At 33.0% G+C, this 20,762-nt stretch overlaps 1 protein-coding gene across 2 annotated transcripts in view; it reads left to right on the top strand.

Moving 5' to 3' along the window:
* Positions 1 to 20,762, top strand: part of LOC132734445 (GRAM domain-containing protein 2B-like) — a 56,896-nt gene that overhangs the window by 19,705 nt on the left and 16,429 nt on the right. Inside the window, exons 5-9 of one of the 2 annotated variants that reach the window (XM_060721191.1) lie at positions 7,949 to 8,036; positions 9,090 to 9,193; positions 11,618 to 11,713; positions 13,049 to 13,129; positions 20,496 to 20,528. In XM_060721191.1, the coding sequence (XP_060577174.1) occupies positions 7,949 to 8,036; positions 9,090 to 9,193; positions 11,618 to 11,713; positions 13,049 to 13,129; positions 20,496 to 20,528 (402 nt within the window). The remainder of the gene's footprint in view (positions 1 to 7,948; positions 8,037 to 9,089; positions 9,194 to 11,617; positions 11,714 to 13,048; positions 13,130 to 20,495; positions 20,529 to 20,762) is intronic. The other variant, XM_060721197.1, reaches the window with a different exon arrangement.

Below are 20,762 nucleotides of genomic sequence, written 5' to 3' on the forward strand. Positions count from 1 at the left end.
AATAATTTTAAAACAAGAAATCATAACGTGTGTGTGTGACCCGGGTGGGGGGATGGCCTTATTATTGGATAAGGTGTCAAATGGTCCTGAAGGGATTGTGGGTTTGAGCTCCCTAATACCAAAAGCAAACATCTGTGCTAAATATATTATGTTCTTGCTGTTTGCTAGGGAGTTCACTTTGCATACGCAGCATGCAGTGTACATGTTGTATACTATTGAAAAAAGAACACAATATAATGCGCAAAAGGATACTACATGTATAATTTACACTTGAAATACACTGAACAATGATAGGTAGTTTTAGAAGTACACTTCATGTACTCTGCAAGAATTATAAAATTGTCTTTAAAAAGAGAAATACACTTCAGATGAGCTCTTTAAATTGATCTTGACTATTAATTGTTTCCTGGTAACACCAGTAATTCATGGTTAGTTCCTAGGAAAGCAGACTTAAAAAGTGTTATTTAAATAGTTTCAAGAACTCGTTTCACTGAAAAAAATAATTTAAAACAGCATGCGTCCATTTGAGGTTCATGCTAATTTTCATGAAAATATTGAAGATTTATTTAGAAGAAAATATTGTGAAGTGAACAAATATATTAATTTACACATTACAAAAGTGCTTATGATATCCCAGTAAATTACCAAAAAAATGAGGTTAAAATATCCAAAAATAGCCATCACTGCATTAATAACGCAATAAATACTGCAAAATTAGCCATTATTTGCAAATAACATGTAAATTATTACTGGAATCTTTTTGCTCAAAATCTAAGTACAATTTTCTCAAGTTATAAATATGGAGGCATGCACCTTTAAAACTACATACATCTATGTGTGTCACTGTGAATATATATGTATTTTTTTATTTTTGGAGGGATGGGGGTGTGTGTTAATTTTACTATATTTCATATGAGTTAATAGAATTTAAAACTTTAATATCTGCATGTGAAATGTGATGAACATTCACCATATAGTCTGTATTATAAATATGTAGACATAATATATTCCAAACTCCACAGGGACAAGGTTCATATAAATGTCTTATATCATAGATATTATTCCACAGGGGGTACTCTCTTCATTAAAATCAATAGGGTTACGGTAATACCATGAATTCCCATTTCATATCACAATAGCTTAAAAATTGCCTCTTATGCGATCCTGAAAATTGTCTGATCTTGTAATCAGATTTACTCATAGAAGCTCGCGTTTGCTATTATAGTGAATAGACAAGCAATTTTGTTCACATCACAATAATTTGCACAATGAAAATACGTTAAGAGCTTCGTAATTAAATTTATCTGACTGAAGAAAACATTGTGTTATATAGAAAGAGTAAAAATTTAACGTTATCTGTAATTATCATTTATAACATGCTTTTCAGTAGATAGTAAAAACTATATTTTGACAATTAGTTCACAGTAACATTACCAAAATATTATTATTACACAGTTAATCGCTGAACTTTACAAATTTGAATGCTGATGAAATGAATACCTGGTATGTCATAAATCAATGGAAATTTTTGTCAGAAAATTACAGTTTGTCATTTCAAGCAAAAAAGGAAAATGTTGGATGATAACGAGAAGCACAAATATTTGGACACAATTTAATATGTTAAAAATGTCACTAAATTTCAAGAAATTTAACAAAATTATTTATCAACATGAACATGAAGTTAAAAGCTTATGACATGATGCAGCAAAAAATAGTACAAGTATTAAAAGTGTTTTAAATTTAAGTTTTGGCTGCTTTATTGGTGGGTTAAAATTGGTCAAAAGTCCTCCAAGAATTTTTGTTTCAGTGGATTTTGTTGTATATTAAGAAATAAGAATACATGTATATCGAGGAGATTAAAAGAAGATGCAGGTTGACAAATTTTAAAGCTAGTAGCCACTGACTGAGATGTTCGTTGGCAGTCATGTTTATTTTGCTTCATGAACTGCTGTTTACCAAACTGACTCGTTGACATGTGTCAGGAACATAAATGAATATATTTTATCAATCCCACCAGCTCTGATTGTTTAATTATCAACTTTTAATAAATTTTGGTTGTTTAAAGACTGCAGTTAAATTATTGAATTATCTTAATTTTGTTTAATTCAAAGATTGCTGACTAAAGGAAATCATTTGCTAATTTCACAACTAAGGGTAACATCACAGTGACTGAGGGTAATCACAACAGAGGGTAAATATAATCAGTTATCGGATGGTGAATTCTTTCATATAAGGAAACTATGTTGGGATAGGTTAAAAAGGTCATTGTCACAGATTCAGTTCAGGGGTGGGGGTCAATGATCATAATTATCTAAAGTGAAATATGGAATGAGAAATGACATTATATTAACTTAATTACAGAGTTTGCATGACAAATAGGACATAATTCAAAATTGTTCACCTTTAGAGCAGTGGCAATCTCACATTCTGGTACGAAAAGACACAATTTCTCCACAGATAAATTTGTAGGTCAAAAAATGGGATAAAAAATCCCTTTAAGATGCATTTCTAGGTCATAGGAGAGGTAATAAAGCTTTTGAGGTCATAGGTACATTAACTTTGGAGTATAGAATAAAATTTTAAGGGAAAAAAGCCTCAACAAAAAGTTTTTTTAAAAATTATGCAGAGTGTAGAAAAATGTACAGTTTATAGTAGATATTATTTTGACCAATAAAAGGCTCTTGGCTTAATAAAACGCAAGAACTTCAAATCATAACTTCTTTTTTTTTTCAAACTTTTCAGCACTCTAGATTTCTAATTTCAATAAAACAGATATCCATTAACTATTTAACATGTTCAGTTGATAAGAAACTATAAATATTGTGAATATATGATTAGTTAAATGTCAGGTGTAAATGTTTAATAAAAGGAGAGGCTATATAAGAAAAAAAAACCAGCATCTCTGGTATATGTCTACGCTTTATCAAACATGATGTAATTGATAAATAAGATAACATCTGATATGAATTTATTTACCTATGATAACTGAGATATAGACATTTAGAAATGAGGGGAGAAAAAAAATTGAAAATTTCCAAAATGCTTAAAGATTGCGAATTGTGGCAGCATTTCTTTTTTATTATTATTTTTTTTTTTTTTTTTGTATGGGAGGGGGTGAGTGTGGGTGGGGGTTTTAGGTTTATATCTTATTATGTCACTGAGTTTGTTTTGTTGGTGTTGAGAGTTGTTACTTGTTGTCAAGTATACTGAGGGTTATATTAGAAGTGCTCAGGGCCAGGGGATGGGGAGTGGGCAGTGGTTACAAAGGCACGAAGAGGGTTTGGGCCAGTGTCACAACTTGCTGTTAGATAAGTGCACTATACATATCAAGAAATACAAAACAGAATTTTTGGGCACCTTCAATAATATGAATTAAATGTTAGAACTTTTTCTAAGCTATTTTCGGAAACATGAAATGATTAATAACCTGACAAATAAACTACCGAGATATGGTGGCTATTTTTAAAACACATACAATTTCAGACTAGCTCTCCAACTGCCTTTTAACAAATTACTTCTGTTTCAGCTAATTAACTTTTATTGAGAAAATAATCAACTTTAATTGAATAACATGCACCAACGCAGTATTGATTATCGGGGTTTTCTGCTTACTGTAAGGTCAAAGGTCATTTCTACTATTTCTGGCTATTTGTTTTTCAAGCATTTCATCTGTCCCATTCTTCGATTTGTAAAATACACATGTAAATTTAATTGGCTCGCAGCATTTTCTTTAGGATAAATTTCATTATACCTTTTGCTAGTCGATTCATTGAAAGCTATATTTAAGTGATTTGGTTCAATATTTTTTTTAAACCCATTGCATACATCCCTTTCATGATAAAAATAAAAGTTCCATTATAGATCAATTTATGGTATATTTTATACATATTTTAATGTGCAGGGCCAAAAAACCCTTCTTTGTAGGGGCCGAATATAGGCTACTTCCCCAACCAAACTAACTGCTTTTTTTCCCCAGTTTGGTCCTTAAAATTCCCCAGTCTTTTGAAATTTCCCATAGAATTTAGAACAAAATTTAAATGATGTGTTGAATTAAGGATTTTGACTGCCTTATTTGTATTTCCCAGTGCTTTTTGCTTTTCTATTTTGAAGAACTTGTTAAAAGTTTGTGGTTAAAATTTAAAGACCCTTTTCCAAAGTATTTGCCAAAATCACGCATATTTTCCCCAAGAAAAAGGCTGAGGTCCCTTCCCCAAAAATGGTGTTTTGGCACTGATGTGTTAAATGAATGTAAAAGCCATAAAAACAAGTACAGCACAAATTACTTCTGTGGCTGATGAATTGACTCAAAATTGAAAAGTGTATAATACTCCATTCACATCTAAGAATCCCTGTTAAAATAAGATTTTAACACATTTTCTATAAAGAAAACAAATCTTGTTTATACCATTATAATATTAGTGAAAGACCGGGAGAGTGCATGGGGATAATGGTCGATTTTCCGTTATGTGCAACTTCTACAATTTTGAATAGGTTTTAACTTATTATGCCACCCTTGGAAGAAGTGGGGGTATATTGTTTTGCCAATGTCGGTCTGTCTGTCTGTTCGTCGGTACACCATATGGTTTCCGCTGATTATCTGAAAAAAACTATTTATCACAAAGTCTTCATATTTCACATAGTGATTGGTCATAATGAGTAGATGACCCCTATTGATTTTGGGATCACTAGGTCAAAGGGGCATTATATGTCAGAATGGTTTCCACTGATTATCTTCAAAACTATGCATCACAAAGTCTTCATATTTTACATAGTGATTGGTCATAACAAGTAGATGATCCCTTTTGATTTTGGGGTCACTAGGTTAAAGGTCAAGGTCACAGGGGCCTTAAATGTTAGAATGGTTTCGCTGATTATCTTGAAAACTATGTATCACAAAGTCTTAATACTTCACATAGTGATTGGTCATAACAAGTAGATGACCCCTATTGATATTGGGGTCAAAGGTCAAGGTCACAGAGGCCTTATATGTCAGTATAGTTTTTGCTGATTATTTTAAAAAGTATTCATCACAAAGTTTTCATATTCCACATAGTGATTAGTCATAACTTGTAGATGACTCCTATTGATTTGGGTCACTAGGTAAAAGGTCAAGGTCACAGGTGCCTTAAATGTCAGAATGGTTTCTGCTCATTATCTTGGTTACTATTTATCACAAAGTCTTCATATTTCACATATTGATTGGTCATAACTAGTAAGTGACCCCTATTGATTTTGGGGTCACTAGGTCAAAGGTCAAGGTCACAGGGTCCTTGAATGGTAGTATGGTTTCCGCTCATTATCTTGAAAGCTATTTATCACAAAGTCTTCATATTTCTAATATTGATTGGTCATAACTATTAGATGACCCCTATTGATTTTTGGTCACTAGTTCAAAGGTCAAGGTCACAGGGGCCTTAAATGTCAGAATGGTTTCCGCTCATTATCTTGAAAACTATCACAAAGTCTTCATTATTTTTTTTTTTTTCATAACTGAACACTTCCATGTACCCCTTTATGGCAAGTTTCTATAACAAAATAACCAATAATGTGAGTCAAGGGCTAGAAAGGGGGGCATATGTGTCATTCGATATTTCTTGTTTTAGTCACATTAAATATAGTATATCACATGTAACTTGTGCATTTATTGCTTTGTCACTGTGGACACTTTTTTACGGCAAGCAGAAAATTGCAAGGGATGTTCACTGGACAGACATCATGACAAATCACTGTGGACAATTAATAAAATTCGCTCCAATCAGCAGTGGAAAATCACTTTTTAGGTCTTTCAAAGTTTTTATTTCTGTCACATCTGAAATTTGTTAAGTAATATAGTCAGTCTCGAAAGTAATACATGTACAGTCTTTCAAATATCACTGTTTCTAAAATGAGACTTATAATAAAGTAATCTAGAATATTTTCACGGACAATGTGCTTTTATCGTTAAGTAATGTACATCTCCGTTAGTGGAAAATACCATCTTGGGAGGCATTATGTACAAGTTGTAGACAGCTAAACTTGACAAGCTGAGCTTTTCGACCTTAAGTGCAGACGAAATTTCTTGCTACTGAAGGTGCTAAATTGACATCAGTGTGGGAAGGAAACTTTAACATTTAGTTCTCTCTGACCTTTAGTTTTGGTGGAATAGACTGGAGAAGTTTGAGGCAGGATTGAAAGTGATGGCAATGTATATATAAGGAAGAGAGTTACATGCATTTTTCATGTGATTTTGATGTACAAAATTTAATGTAAGAATGATACACTCTCACTCTGTAATATTAGAATAATGATGCTTTGTACTAAAATTTGACCTGGGTACTAGTATGCAATTTAGCATTATTTTTCCTTCCTGTTATTTGTACTGATTTACTAAATATGTACATAGAAGAAGGTAAAATGTTAGGTGAGAAATTGCTAATTATTATTCAGTTTATGATCATTACATACATATAGTACAGGGGCCAGATTGAGGCTGTTGCTGAGTGGTTAAGGTCTCTGACTTCAAATCTCTTTGCCCCTCACTGCTGTTGTTTTGAATCCTGAGTCAGGGACTTTGGATTCTTTCATGTGAGAAAGCTATCCCGGTAGCTCTGTGCACTCTTCACATGATTCCAGTTTGCAGCAAGGATAATGCAAGAACAGGCACCTGAGGTCTTACCATTCATCAGTGACGCTCGAAAGTCAAGTTATGGTGTTTTTATGTACCAACAGAACACTCAGAAACCCAACACATCAAACAAAATTACATGACCATTAATTGCTGTACAATTAAGATATAAATAATGCCAGGGATGATCTTGAGCATAACTCATTTATTTTTATACGAAAAGTGTATACATGTACTTCACTTGAGCCAGGCAACAATGTTTCCTTACAAAACTTGATATCAGTAGTTAAGTTCAAGCCTAACTTGATTTACAAGAATGTTTCCTTATTATAAGAAGCAGGAAGCTGATTCTGAAATGATATGTATTATAAACTTGTATATACGTTACTTCATTTGTTTAGTTTTTACTGCAACTCTTTGATTTTAAATCTATATGGAACTAAGCAAGCAGGAAATTCTTTATTGAACTTAAATAAACAAAATGCCTGTGAAATAAATTGTCATAGACTTAGTTCATTTAATCTTTGCAATCCCACCAAGATCTTGCTTCAATTATGGAAGACCTTTACCGCCATAATTATTAAGCTCACCTAGTCAGACATTGTATTTAGTTTTACATGTGTACATAATCAACTGCTCAAATTGTAGTATTTCTATATTGACAGTCCTGCAATTGAGAATGGACAGCCCATAATTCACCAGTCCATAAACAGATTGTTATAGTTGATATGTGTTTACAATATTGAACAGCCAGTCTCCTGTGAATTTTGTTTTTGTTTACTGAAAAGGTCGTCCATGCAATTGATATGTATCTACAAATGTATATCAATATTAGTGCATTAGTAGTCTGTAAATTATTTATGTGGTAACAATAATTTTGTTTCATGTTATGAATCATATGGCATTTTATATTTATTGCATGTTTTCTGTATTGTCTGGTTGATTCACAATTTTAAAAAACGGGCCCGAAAACTTTAAAAAACCCAAATCCATGAGAGTGTTTGGGGATACTTTTTACGGACAGAGAGACCTGCTAAAATTTAAATACGGCATTTGGGTTTGGCATAATTTTCATTCCCAAAAAAAAAAAACCCAAAACATATTGGAATTTGTAACAGTTGTTACAATCATTTGAAAATTGTACACAAAAAGGGTTTTTAAAGTCCAAACTGTAGGATTTATTGTAAATCCAATTTGATGAAGGCTTTTGTTAAAAGACTTTTTGTTTCACAACAATAAATGTCATTACAAGTACCAACCCCTCTTGTACATTCTCACAGGCTTATTCAAATATTTGTGAAGATGTCAAATTACTAAAAAGTAAACTCTTTTATATTTTTTCAGGACTCAACTCCAGTATTGAGTAAATCAAGGACACAGAAGTTTCATAAGCTGTTCAAAACTGTGCCGGAAAATGAGTATCCAGTTGATTGTAAGTCAGATTTATTTGTAAATTTACTTGGGTTTGTAAGTAAAATTAATTTTTAAATTAAAGGGTTTCATTTTTAAATTAGTTAATTGTAATTTAACAAAAATTTCATTTTTTTAGAATTATTTTGTAAATTAAAACTTTCTTTTTAAGGGGTTAATTTTTTAAATTTTCAAGCATTGATTTTTTTTTTGATTGAAAAGCATCATAACAAAGCTTTCTTTTTAAAAAAAAAGAAATTTATAGTGGTGAGCTTCTATTCTTTTTTAGTAGAAAATTTATTTTTATTTACTAAAAGACCCAAAGAGCCCCGCCACGAAAAAAAAAAAACATAAAAGGGGTTTTCGACAGCATGGGCCAGCCCGCCCCGCATCCCCGCAGTTGATAAGGGGAAGTGTTCCTTTAAATCCTAAACAAATAAAAAAATGAACGAACAGGCTTTGGGTGCGGGGGCCCGTTGGATCCATTGCCCAAAGTTTTGGTTTTTGTACGCGGCCCTTTATTTTTTTGTTTAACCCAGATCTCTCCCTCCCCAACTTGCCCCAGCCCCCCCAAAGAATAACTATTACAGTCTGTTATATAGGTTGTGGTAATTGACTGTTGGTTTACTGGACAAATATTTTTTTTTTTAAATGATTAAATGTGGTTTATATGATAATAATAAACAATTTTGCAAGTTTTGCTTTTATGAATTCCAACGTTCACTTTGAAGATATAGTAGCTAAATATTTGCAGACTCATGTTTACTCAGGGAATTAGGATCTGACAGTAACTTGATGCCATTATTTGATATCATAATGGCATATTTGATGCCATAATGACAAATACATGGTATATTATTTGGAGCATTGTATATCATAGGTTTCCCACTTGACACTAAAAAAAAATTAGAACGCCAGTTATGATGTGATTTATTGCTACAAGTTGCCACAATTTTTTTTTTATATATCATAATGCAACATTATCTGTCATATTTTTACTCCATATATTTTAATTAATTGACAGTTTGTGTCTCAAAATTTTTAAATAACAAAGATGACATTTTGTATTTTACAGACTTCTCGTGCGCGTATATCGGAGATATCCTATTACAAGGAAACTTGTATGTCTCTCAGAACTGGTTCTGTTTTTACTCAAGAATCAGGGGACGTGGGCGATTGGTAAGTAAGATTTCCAGAGGGAAAACATTTAAATTGATATTTTACCTTTTTAATCTGTTACAAATTTGTAGCCCTAAAGTTTTCTTACTATAACATGCTGTGGTTTTACATGTGCACAATCTGCGCTTCTAAAGTAATTTATATTAATCCTGACCACCCTAAATATTTTAAATGGACTCATCCATATGTTTCAATTTGGATAAAACCATTCATCATGTGTATGGAAATTTGTAAATTTGTACTCAAGTGCATCTGTGTTCCTATAACTTGCACTTGATACTGTATTAATCACTTAATGCATGCGTTTTGATATAAATTTCCTATGCTGTTTACAGGAAAGGAAATTCCACATAATTCTTCAATAAATCTTTTTGATATTCCATGAAATCAAATACTTTGTATGGGAAAAATGGTGTATGAATCACATGTGATCACTGTTATATAAATAATGATTCCAGAAGAGTAAACATTGTGATCAAATTAATCAATTTGTGCATGAAACAAATGCAAGGAAACCACAGAGATATGAATGTGTTGAAATCCACATAAAGACCTGGGGGGAAATTAATGCAGAAAAATATAATTTAGTAAATTGAAGTTCCTATAAATCGTTTGATGGCTACAGAATTGACCTTTGCACACTCAGAGTAGCAGGTACATCTGTGATAATGTTAAGTGTTTGGTCAGTCCATATTTTGAATGATGAATGGTTTTGTCCAGATTGAAAGATGGTCAATTCCTTTTAATATATTTTGCATGGTAAGAGTAGAAACTAAGGCCCAAAAGCCTTAAAAAAAAACAAAAAAAACTAAGGCAAAAACAAAACAAAAAACTGAGGTCCAAAAGTCTTAAAAAACAAAACAAAACAAAAACTGAGGTCCAAAAGCCTTAAGAAAAAAAGAAAATCTCTCAAAGATCAATTAGGGCTCATAAAATATGCAAAAGATGATAAATAAATATGATTTTTTACAATTAAGTAGATAATGGATTTTTTTGTGTGATTTGAGTTAAAAGTGTTAAATACTTTTCATTGTTTGGTTATTTTGGACAATTTAAATGATTATTCTTGTAAAACAGATTGGGGGAATGATCTGAAATGTTGCACACAAAGTAATGGTCCCGACCAGTATATCAGATGGTACCAAAAATATATTCCAGACTGCTGACTGGAATCCCTGTAGAGCCATAGTGCTATATTCACTGAAATGAAACAAAGAATCTTTCAGCAAGAATGAATAAAATATTAGTATAAAATAATCATTGCTGTCCAAAATTGTTTGAATATTAAAGAATCTGACTTGTGTATCATTTCTTATTCATGAATTAGCAACGCGAGTATCCCCTCTGAATTCCATATAGGTAAATGAATTATCAGTTTGTACTTTTAGTCACTTTACTAACTTAAGTCACTTTACGAAGCGGAACATTTCACGGGTGATTCTGAAAGTTGGTCATAAATTCGTTTTACGATACATATATATATCTCATGAACTTTTTTTTCTCACAAATGAATACAAGTGTATAGTTATCACCAATAAATGATGTCAAGCTGATCGTAACATTCCCCGATATCATTGGCAGAAATGACATTGATTTTCCCACTAAGCAAGAATTGCCTAAGCTGCGAGATGAAAAATCACTTTGCCAATAATTTTTTTCTTTCCGTATCAGCTCCTCTAGATATCTATTTATATAGTGATGGAATAATCTGTTACTGATTGTTTGTTAAGATTTCTTAAATTAGAAAAATGCTAAGTACAATTACAGGTCAATCTTCAGTTCCATTTTATATTATGTGTGGGCCTACATAGAAAACCTAATTAAATAACAAATACAATTTTTTATTTCTTGTAATCAGATTTCAATTATTTTTCTGAGTTTTGCGAAGACCTGGGCCGTTTGATCATGGTCTCCTCAGGTTTGTTGGTGCTACATAATACCAAACAACCCCTCCCCCAATATTAAAAGGGAAATTGGAACAAAAAAAGAATCTTATTATCATTATTCTTTTTATTGTTATCTTCATAATCATTATTATTATTATCATTATAAGTAGTAATATTCTCAATGAAATATAATGAAATAAATTTAACATTACTTGCTAAGTATATATTGCTAACAGAGAGTAAGACATACAACCTTATGCAGTTTGAACAAATTTGACGGAAAACATCATCATCACTTTTTGCGTTATTTTTCTTGTTGACGTCATTGACGTTATTTCATGTATGGATTTGTAAATAACAAAGTGTAAGAAAGAAAGAGGATTTATATGTGATTTAGAAAATAAACCCCATGAAAAGTTTGCGGTTGATGAACTTTGTGAAATAGATAGTTATTTGTCTAGATTGGAGGATGAGCATCTGTTTTATTATATTAAGCATTGTAAAGTTTTGAGATTCAAGTTTTATTGATATTTTTCAGTTGGAGATCCCTATGGACAGTGTGATCAGTATAACAAGAGAGAAAACTGCCATCATATTCCCTAATGCCATAGGACTTCAAACCAAAAATGACAAGGTATAGTCAACTATTGTATTATTCTTGAATGGTTTCTGCATTTGTTGAGTAGTAAGGTTGTTAAAGGCACATTATGCTTTGGATATCTATTTTTATTAAATTCTCTTGAAATTTCATACACGTGAATAAAGGATTAAAAGCATGTTGGATGCTAAACAGTTGAGGAAAGTAGCGCTGAATGTGCAGTAATGTTTCGTAAAAGTAGCAAAATGTAAACAAAGTAGTATACAAAATACTAAATCAATATAATAATATCAATGCCCAACAAGGCAAAAGGAGCAAAGATAGTTCATTTATACAGCAATTGAGTATTTGTTTGAAACTGTAACAAGATAACAAAAATAAAAAGTTTTTGGGGAAAAAAAAAAAGATTTCTGAGGCATACTCTGGGCCTTTAAGTGTAAAAGATTTTAAGCCCAAATCATGTGCTAAACACTATACTCCAGAAAAGTGTTATAAATCTAAATCTAATCCAAGATGATTGACTTACAATTATTATTATAGGGTTTTAACATTTGATAATTTTAGATTTTCTGCAGTCCTATTGCAAAATTATGTTCATCATTATATTAATGAGTCTGAAAATTGTGTTTTACCATTACCATTTGTGTAAGATTGGACTTTTCTATAATTGGACTTTTCTAGTTTCACTATGTGGTTTAATCATATTTATTTAAGCCTGATTGCCAAACAGGATCTTACAACTTATAATAATCACTTTCGAGTCCACTTCTGGAACCAACCAGTACTGGTGTCATATGAAGACCCATGGTCATGACTCATTAAGGGCTCGAACCCATGATCCATGGGTTGGGAGGCAAACACCATAACTACTAGGCCCCCGCTCCCCTTCAATTTGTGTATTCCATTAGCAATTTTAGGGGTTACCAGGATAAAAAACATTTATAAATTTGTGACCACTTAGCCTTATGAGACTGTATGAATGTGCCAACTAGCACAGTTCTATGCTGTTAGCCTCATAAGTTGGATGAAAAAAAATGACAACGTGATATTTGTTTAGTTATAAAATCTTTTGTTATAGATATTTCAAATTTCTGTTGAAATATTTGGCTATTACTTTAGTACATTAATTTTGTAATGTTTGTAATGATAATTATGGCCTTATTGTCATAGAAAATGAAAAACCTTGCAAAGTGTGTGAAGATAATGATAAAATACACATAATATTGTATGAACAACATACAATTTTGCTTGCTTTTCATTTTTTCATATTACATAATGAACATAGACTAATATTTGTTAGAAGTAAACTGTGCTTGTAAGGAAAACAGTGCCTAATAAAGTATATTAAATTTTGATTTTTTTTATTCACAGTATGCCTTTGGATCTTTTATATCCCGAGACAATACTTACAAGTTCTTTGTTAGCATGTGGAAGAAATCTCAGGAGGCCAAGGTATGGTATATTTTGTTTTTTATGCATATTCAGCCATTGTCTGAGTGGGACATTTAAGTTTAGAATCTGATTTGTTTTTGAAAAGCTAAGGTCCTGAAAATTCTGTTTTTAAAAAATTGAAAAAGTGTTGCAGCTATTTACTGTTTTGCTGCTATATTGTTCCCTGTTTTGCCAGTATCTTACGTAATGTTATGCCGTACAATGCATAGTATAATGCATACTGTTATGACGGTATATATCGCATACTGATTGCCAGAATATATTGCATATTGTTATGCCAGTATATATTGCATACTGCTTTGCCAGTATATATTGCATACTGCTATGCCAGTATATATTGCATACTGTTAAACCAGTATATATTGTATACTGTTATACCAGTATATATTGCATACTGTTATGCCAGCATATATTGCATACTGTCATGCCTGTATATTGCTTACTGTTTTGCCAGTATATATTGCATACTGCTATGCCAGTATATATTGTATACTGCTATGCCAGTATATATTGCATACTGCTATGCCAGAATATATTGCATACTGTTATGCCAGTATATATTGCATATTGTTATGCCAGTATATATTGTATACTGTTATGCCAGTATATATTGTATACTGTTATGCCAGCATATATTGCATACTGCTATGCCAGTATATATTGCATACTGTTATGCCAGTATATATTGCATACTGCTATGCCAGTATATATTGCATACTGCTATGCCAGTATATATTGCATACTGTTATGCCAGTATATATTGCATACTGCTATGCCAGTATATATTGCATACTGCTATGCCAGTATATATTGCATACTGCTATGCCAGTATATATTGCATACTGTTATGCCAGTATATATTGCATACTGCTTTGCCAGTATATATTGCATACTGTTATGCCAGTATATATTGCATACTGCTATGCCAGTATATATTGCATACTGTTATGCCAGTATATATTGTATACTGTTATGCCAGAATATATTGTATACTGTTATGCCAGTATATATTGCATACTGTTATGCCAGAATATATTGTATACTGTTATGCCAGTATATTGCTTACTGTTATGCCAGAATATATTGCATACTGTTATGCCAGTATATATTGCATACTGCTATGCCAGTATATATTGTATACTGTTATGCCAGTAAATATTGTATACTGTTATGCCAGTATATATTGCATACTGTTATGCCAGAATATATTGCTAACTGTTATGCCAGAATATATTGCATACTGCTATGCCAGTATATATTGCATACTGTTATGCCAGTATATATTGCATACTGTTATGCCAGTATATATTGTATACTGTTATGCCAGTATATATTGTATACTGTTATGCCAGTATATACTGCATACTGTTATGCCAGTATATATTGCATACTGTTATGCCAGAATATACTGCATACTGTTATGCCAGTATATATTGCATACTGCTATGCCAGTATATATTGCATACTGTTATGCCAGTATATATTGTATACTGTTATACCAGTATATATTGCATACTGTTATGCCAGCATATATTGCATACTGTCATGCCTGTATATTGCTTACTGTTTTGCCAGTATATATTGCATACTGCTATGCCAGTATATATTGCATACTGTTATGCCAGTATATATTGTATACTGTTATACCAGTATATATTGCATACTGTTATGCCAGCATATATTGCATACTGTCATGCCTGTATATTGCTTACTGTTTTGCCAGTATATATTGCATACTGCTATGCCAGTATATATTGCATACTGTTATGCCAGTGTATATTGCATACTGTTATGCCAGTATATATTGCATACTGTTATGCCAGTATATATTGCATACTGCTATGCCAGTATATATTGCATACTGTTATGCCAGTATATATTGTATACTGTTATACCAGTATATATTGCATACTGCTATGCCAGTATATATTGCATACTGTTATGCCAGTATATATTGCATACTGTTATGCCAGCATATATTGCATACTGCTATGCCAGTATATATTGCTTACTGTTTTGCCAGTATATATTGCATACTGCTATGCCAGTATATATTGCATACTGTTATGTTGATATATATTTTATACTGCTATGCCAGTATATTGCATACTGTTATGCCAGTATATATTTTATACTGCTATGCCAGTATATATTGCATACTGTTATGCCAGTATATATTGCATACTGCTATGCCAGTATATATTGCATACTGTTATGCCAGTATATATTGCATACTGCTATGCCAGTATATATTGCATACTGCTATGCCCGTATATATTGCATACTGCTATGCCAGGAAATTGCATATTTTTATACCGGTATATAGCGATGTATTTACTGTATAGCAAGATATTAAGTATGGGTTTTACTGTTTCATTGCACCACTACATGAAAGGACTGCAGTGATTAAATGTTTCAAAGAAGGTACACAAATTGGTATTGTTTGAGTTGATAATTAATGTGACAATTTTACATTTAGATCCCGTTTGGTGAAAGGCAGAATCTTAATCTTAAAACATGTCTGCTTTTATCAATGGTAAATACTTTAAATTCAAACATAGAAACTAACTGGTCTCAACCGTAGTTATAGTTTGAACGTAAATCAATGCAAGTGCTATTGTAGATTTGTTTAGGTATGTAAACGTAGTGCATCGATATCTTATATAAACCTTACATAAACATCTTATTTGTTGTAGGTATAGAGAAACTCGTTAATTTTCACATTTACAACAAATTCATTTTCTTCTGTCAAAGAAAAAATTTAAAAGGATATTAACCTTTTACCCCATGAGCATATTGCGAAAAATGGCCATTTTCATTAAAAAGCCTCCTGTCACAAGTTCATACTGCTATGAAACTATGAAAAATGCTTCAATACTAATGAAACTTGACACAAATGTTGACTACACCATAGCCTCTGTAACAGCATGCTCAATGGTAAATTTCCTGTTACCATGGCAACGGAGGGACGTCTCAAAATTGCCAAAAATCACTATTTTGCATTGTTTTTTTCCATCAAAACTGATTTCAAAGTGCTGCAACTTCTCAATGAATGGAGATAGAGTAAAAGGCTTTTCAGCGTCGGTTACTAGTTACCCTAAGATCAACCTGAGGCCATTTTTAGCCTGTCACATGTCCAAAATTTTCTTGGCGATGAGGGGGACTCCACCCCCCTTCAAACCCCCCAAACAAAAGGGGGCACATCCCCCTTCTGGCAACCCCGTGATGTAATATTTGGATGGGGGCCGGCGCCGAAAAAGTGGTCACTTTTTTTAACAACATTTCTCAAACGAAAAACAGTGTTTGGGGTCTAAAAGGGCATTTTTTCACTGTTTGAGGCCTCAAAAAGGGGGGTGGGGGGCAAAAAGCCGTTGAAACACGCTTATATAAGGGAAAATGTTAAGCCTTTGTAATAGGATGACAATGATAGTTTAAAGTGCTGAAAGCAGGTTATTGCTGCAAATGCCTTAAACATGCTGAATTTGTGAAATGGTATAGCCCAGTTTTGAATTCGGAACAGACCGTTTCCAAGTTCAAGGGAATTTCATAGCAAAATAGAAAAATAGTATTGCTGAGAAAAATGATAGATATATGTGAGTACTTTGTTGTATGAAGAAACTGGGTTAGAAGTTATAAAACTTTCTCTGAGCTTTGTCTCGAATCTCAGGATTTTCATTGGTCTATGTATTTTCTGTGCCAGATTCTTGACCAATCAAATATCAGAATTCTGAGTTTGAGATGAGAATGTTTCTATATAACATTGAACACTGGTACAAAAACAGTGTTGACAGTGCTGACAAGTATGTACTAGTAGATCTAGATAATATACATGTATAATATTTAAAGAATAAAATGCTATACATGTATATAGGAGGAGTGAATAAGATGAGAATATTGGCAAAAACTTTTTCACAACTCAATCAAATAAGTGTATTGAGATCTCAATAAGGTATATACAATGTAATATCTTTGATCAAAAAAGAAAATGACTTTATGAGAACGGAATTATTGCTATGGCAACTCAATATAGCAATAACAATAGTAAATAAGATATTGTGCTTTCTCATGATATTGTTTTGAGAGAAAAGTGTGATATGATTTTATGGAAATGAAAGCATTAAAGTACATGTATAAGGTTTAAAAATGTTTTTATATGGATCCACAAACAGCCTTGAGTTTATAAGTATGTTTTGCATATTTGTTGATTGTGGTTTTTCTGAAAGGTGAATGATAGATAGAAATATTTCACGGTTTCTTGCCAGAATTTTGCAAGATATTAATGAATAAGCAGAATTTTGTTTAGGTTAACTAAATATACATAAAAGCATGATTTTTTTTCACCAGTAGGGGAATAGGTCCTTTCCTTAAATTTTGGAGAGAAAAATTCAAGGTATTTTTGCAAAAAGGGGAACTTAGTCAAAACTTGATGTAAAGCAAAATTAAGGGGAAAACTGTATGAGTTTTATAAATTTTCCTTAGGGGGACGATTTTTATGCCCCCACAGAGTGGGAGCATATAGCGTTGCACTTGTCCGTCCGAGTGTCCGTCCGTACGTCTGTCCGTCCGTCCGTCCGTACGTTCCGAAATCTTGTGAACGCAACTCCTCTTAAACCGCATGGCAGATATTGCTTAAACTTCCAGGGATGAACAACCTTAATGTGTAGATGGTAGTAAAGGAAGGAATTTGTGCTGCGACCAAATTTAACAGAATTATGGCCCTTTGTTGATTTTTTTCACTGTATACTATGTAGAAATTTTGTGAACACAACTCCTCTTAAACCAGATGGCAGATTTTGTTTAAACTTCCAGGGATGAACAACCTTAATGTGTAGATGGTAGTAAAGGAAGGAATTTTTGCTGCGACCTAATTTAACAGAATTATGGCCCTTTGTTGATTTTTTCACTATATACTATGTAGAAATTTTGTGAACGCAACTCCTCTTAAACCGGATGGCAGATTTTGCTTAAACTTCCAGGGATGAACACCTTAATGTGTAGATGGTAGTAAAGGAAGGAATTTTTGCTGCAACCAAATTTAACAGAATTATGGCCATTTGTTGATTTTTTCACTATATACTATGTAGAAATTTTGTGAACGCAACTCCTCTTAAACCGGATGGCAGATTTTGCTTAAACTTCCAGGGATGAACAACCTTAATGTGTAGATGGTAGTAAAGGAAGGAATTTTTGCTGCGACCAAATTTAACAGAATTATGGCCCTTTGTTGATTTTTTCACTATATACTATTTAGAAATTTTGTGAAGGCAACTCCTCTTAAACCGGATGGCAGATTTTGCTTAAACTTCCAGGGATGAACAACCTTAATGTGTAGATGGTAGTAAAGGAAGGAATTTTTGCTGCGACCAAATTTAACAGAATTATGGCCCTTTGTTAACTTTTAGTTTTCAAATTGTGGCACATGTAGTCCAAAAAATATTTGACCTAGAGTCATAAGATTGACAGAACAGTGGCGTGTGGGGGCATCCGTGTCCTATGGACACATTTCTAGTTTTGATTTTTTTAGCTCACCTGAGCTTGCTCAGGGTGAGCTTTTAGGATCGGTGAATGTCCGTTGTCCGTCCACAATTGCTTGTGAACACTCTAGCGGTAGCATTTTTGCCTCAATCATCATCAAACTTGGTCGGGATGCATTACTAGTTGAAAGCTCGGATGAGTTCGAACATGGCTCATCTCGGATGAAAAACTAGGTCACAAGAGCTAAAAATAGAAAAACCTTGTGAACACTCTAGAGGTCACATTTTTGACCCAATCATCATCAAACTTGGTCAGGATGTTTGTCTAGGTGATAGCTCAGATGAGTTCGAACATGGGTCATCTCGGATGAAAAAGTAGGTCACAGGAGCTATAAATAGAAAAACCTTGTGAACACTCTAGTGGTCACATTTTTGACCCAATCATCATCAAACTTTGTCAGGATGCTTGTTTAGATAATAGCTCGGATGAGTTCGAATATGGGTCATCTCGGATGAAAAACTAGGTCACCGGAGCTATAAATAGAAAAACCTTGTTAACACTCTAGCGGTCACATTTTTGCATCAATCATCATCAAACTTGGTCAGGATGCTTATCTAGTTGATAGCTTGGATGAGTTCGAATATGGGTCATCTCGGATGAAAAAGTAGGTCACCGGAGCTAAAAATAGAAAAACCTTGTTAACACTCTAGCGGTCACATTTTTGCATCAATCATCATCAAACTTGGTCAAGATGCTTGTCTAGGTGATAGCTCGGATGAGTTCGAACATGGGTCATCTCGGATGAAAAAGTAGGTCACCGGAGCTCAAAATAGAAAAATCTTGTTAACACTCTTGCGGTCACATTCTTGCATCAGTCATCATCAAACTTGGTCAAGATGTTTGTCTAGGTGAGAGCTCGGATGAGTTTGAACATGGGTCATCTCGGATGAAAAAGTAGGTCACTGGAGCTAAAAATAGAAAACCTTGTTAACACTCTAGCGTTCACATTTTTGCATCAATCATCATCAAACTTGATAAAGATGCTTGTCTAGGTGATAGCTCGGATGAGTTTGATAGCTCGGATGAGTTTGAACATGGGTCATCTCGGATGAAAAACTAGGTCACAGGAGCTAAAAATAGAAAAACCTTGTTAACACTCTAGTGGTCACAATTTTGAATCAATTGTCATCAAACTTGGTCAGGAAACTTGTCTAGGTCATTGCTGGAAATAAATCGAACATGGGACATCTCGGATGAAAAACTAGGTCACAGGAGCTAAAAATAGAAAAATCTTGTTAACACTCTAGTGGCTACTGTTGTGATCCAAATATTCTGTTAAGTGGTCTGAAAGTTTGTTTTGATGATTTCTAAGTCAAGATCGAACATGGGTCATCTTGGATGAAAAACTAGGTCACACCGCCCAAATATGGAAAAACCTTGTTAACATTCTAGTGGTCACATTTTCGACTCAATTATCATCAAACTTGGTCAGGATGCTTGTCTAGGTAATTGCTTGGATGAGTTCGAAATCGCATGTGAAACTAGGTCACCGGAGCTAAAAATAGGAAACCTTGTTAAGACTCTAGTTGCTACTGTTTTGATCCAAGTATCCTGGAAATTGGTCTGAAAGTTTGTTTTGATGATTTCTAGGTCAAGTTTGAATATGTGTCACCTGGGTAAAAAACTAGGTTGCACTGCTCAAATATGGATAATCCTTGTTAACACTGTAGTGGTCACATTTTTGACTCACCTGTCATGAGACTTGGTCAGAATGCTTGTCTAGGTAATTGTTTGGATGAGTTTGATAAGTCAGGTGAGCGATCTAGGGCCATCATGGCCCTCTTGTTTTTGAAAGTATTCTAAGAAATATTTATTATTTTTCCGGAAACAGCTCCTGTGTGATAAGTACATAGAACATTACCAGGTATTATAATATCCACACCCCTAACTTTTATGCGAACTAAACTATAATGATATGACATTACTATGGGATGGCTTTATTATTTTACTATACATAGCACCTGCATGGGACGTTTTATTTTTATAACCTTTTTTATTATCTTTGAGTGAATTGTTTTTAACAAGGAATTTTTTTTTAAGGAAAAAAATCTGGTTACAAGATTGATGAATGTTACAACAGGCCAGTGTTAATAATTCT

Source organism: Ruditapes philippinarum, unplaced genomic scaffold (assembly GCF_026571515.1).
Source record: "Ruditapes philippinarum isolate M1 unplaced genomic scaffold, ASM2657151v2 ctg4318_1_1_1_1, whole genome shotgun sequence".
Lineage (NCBI taxonomy): Eukaryota > Metazoa > Mollusca > Bivalvia > Venerida > Veneridae > Ruditapes > Ruditapes philippinarum.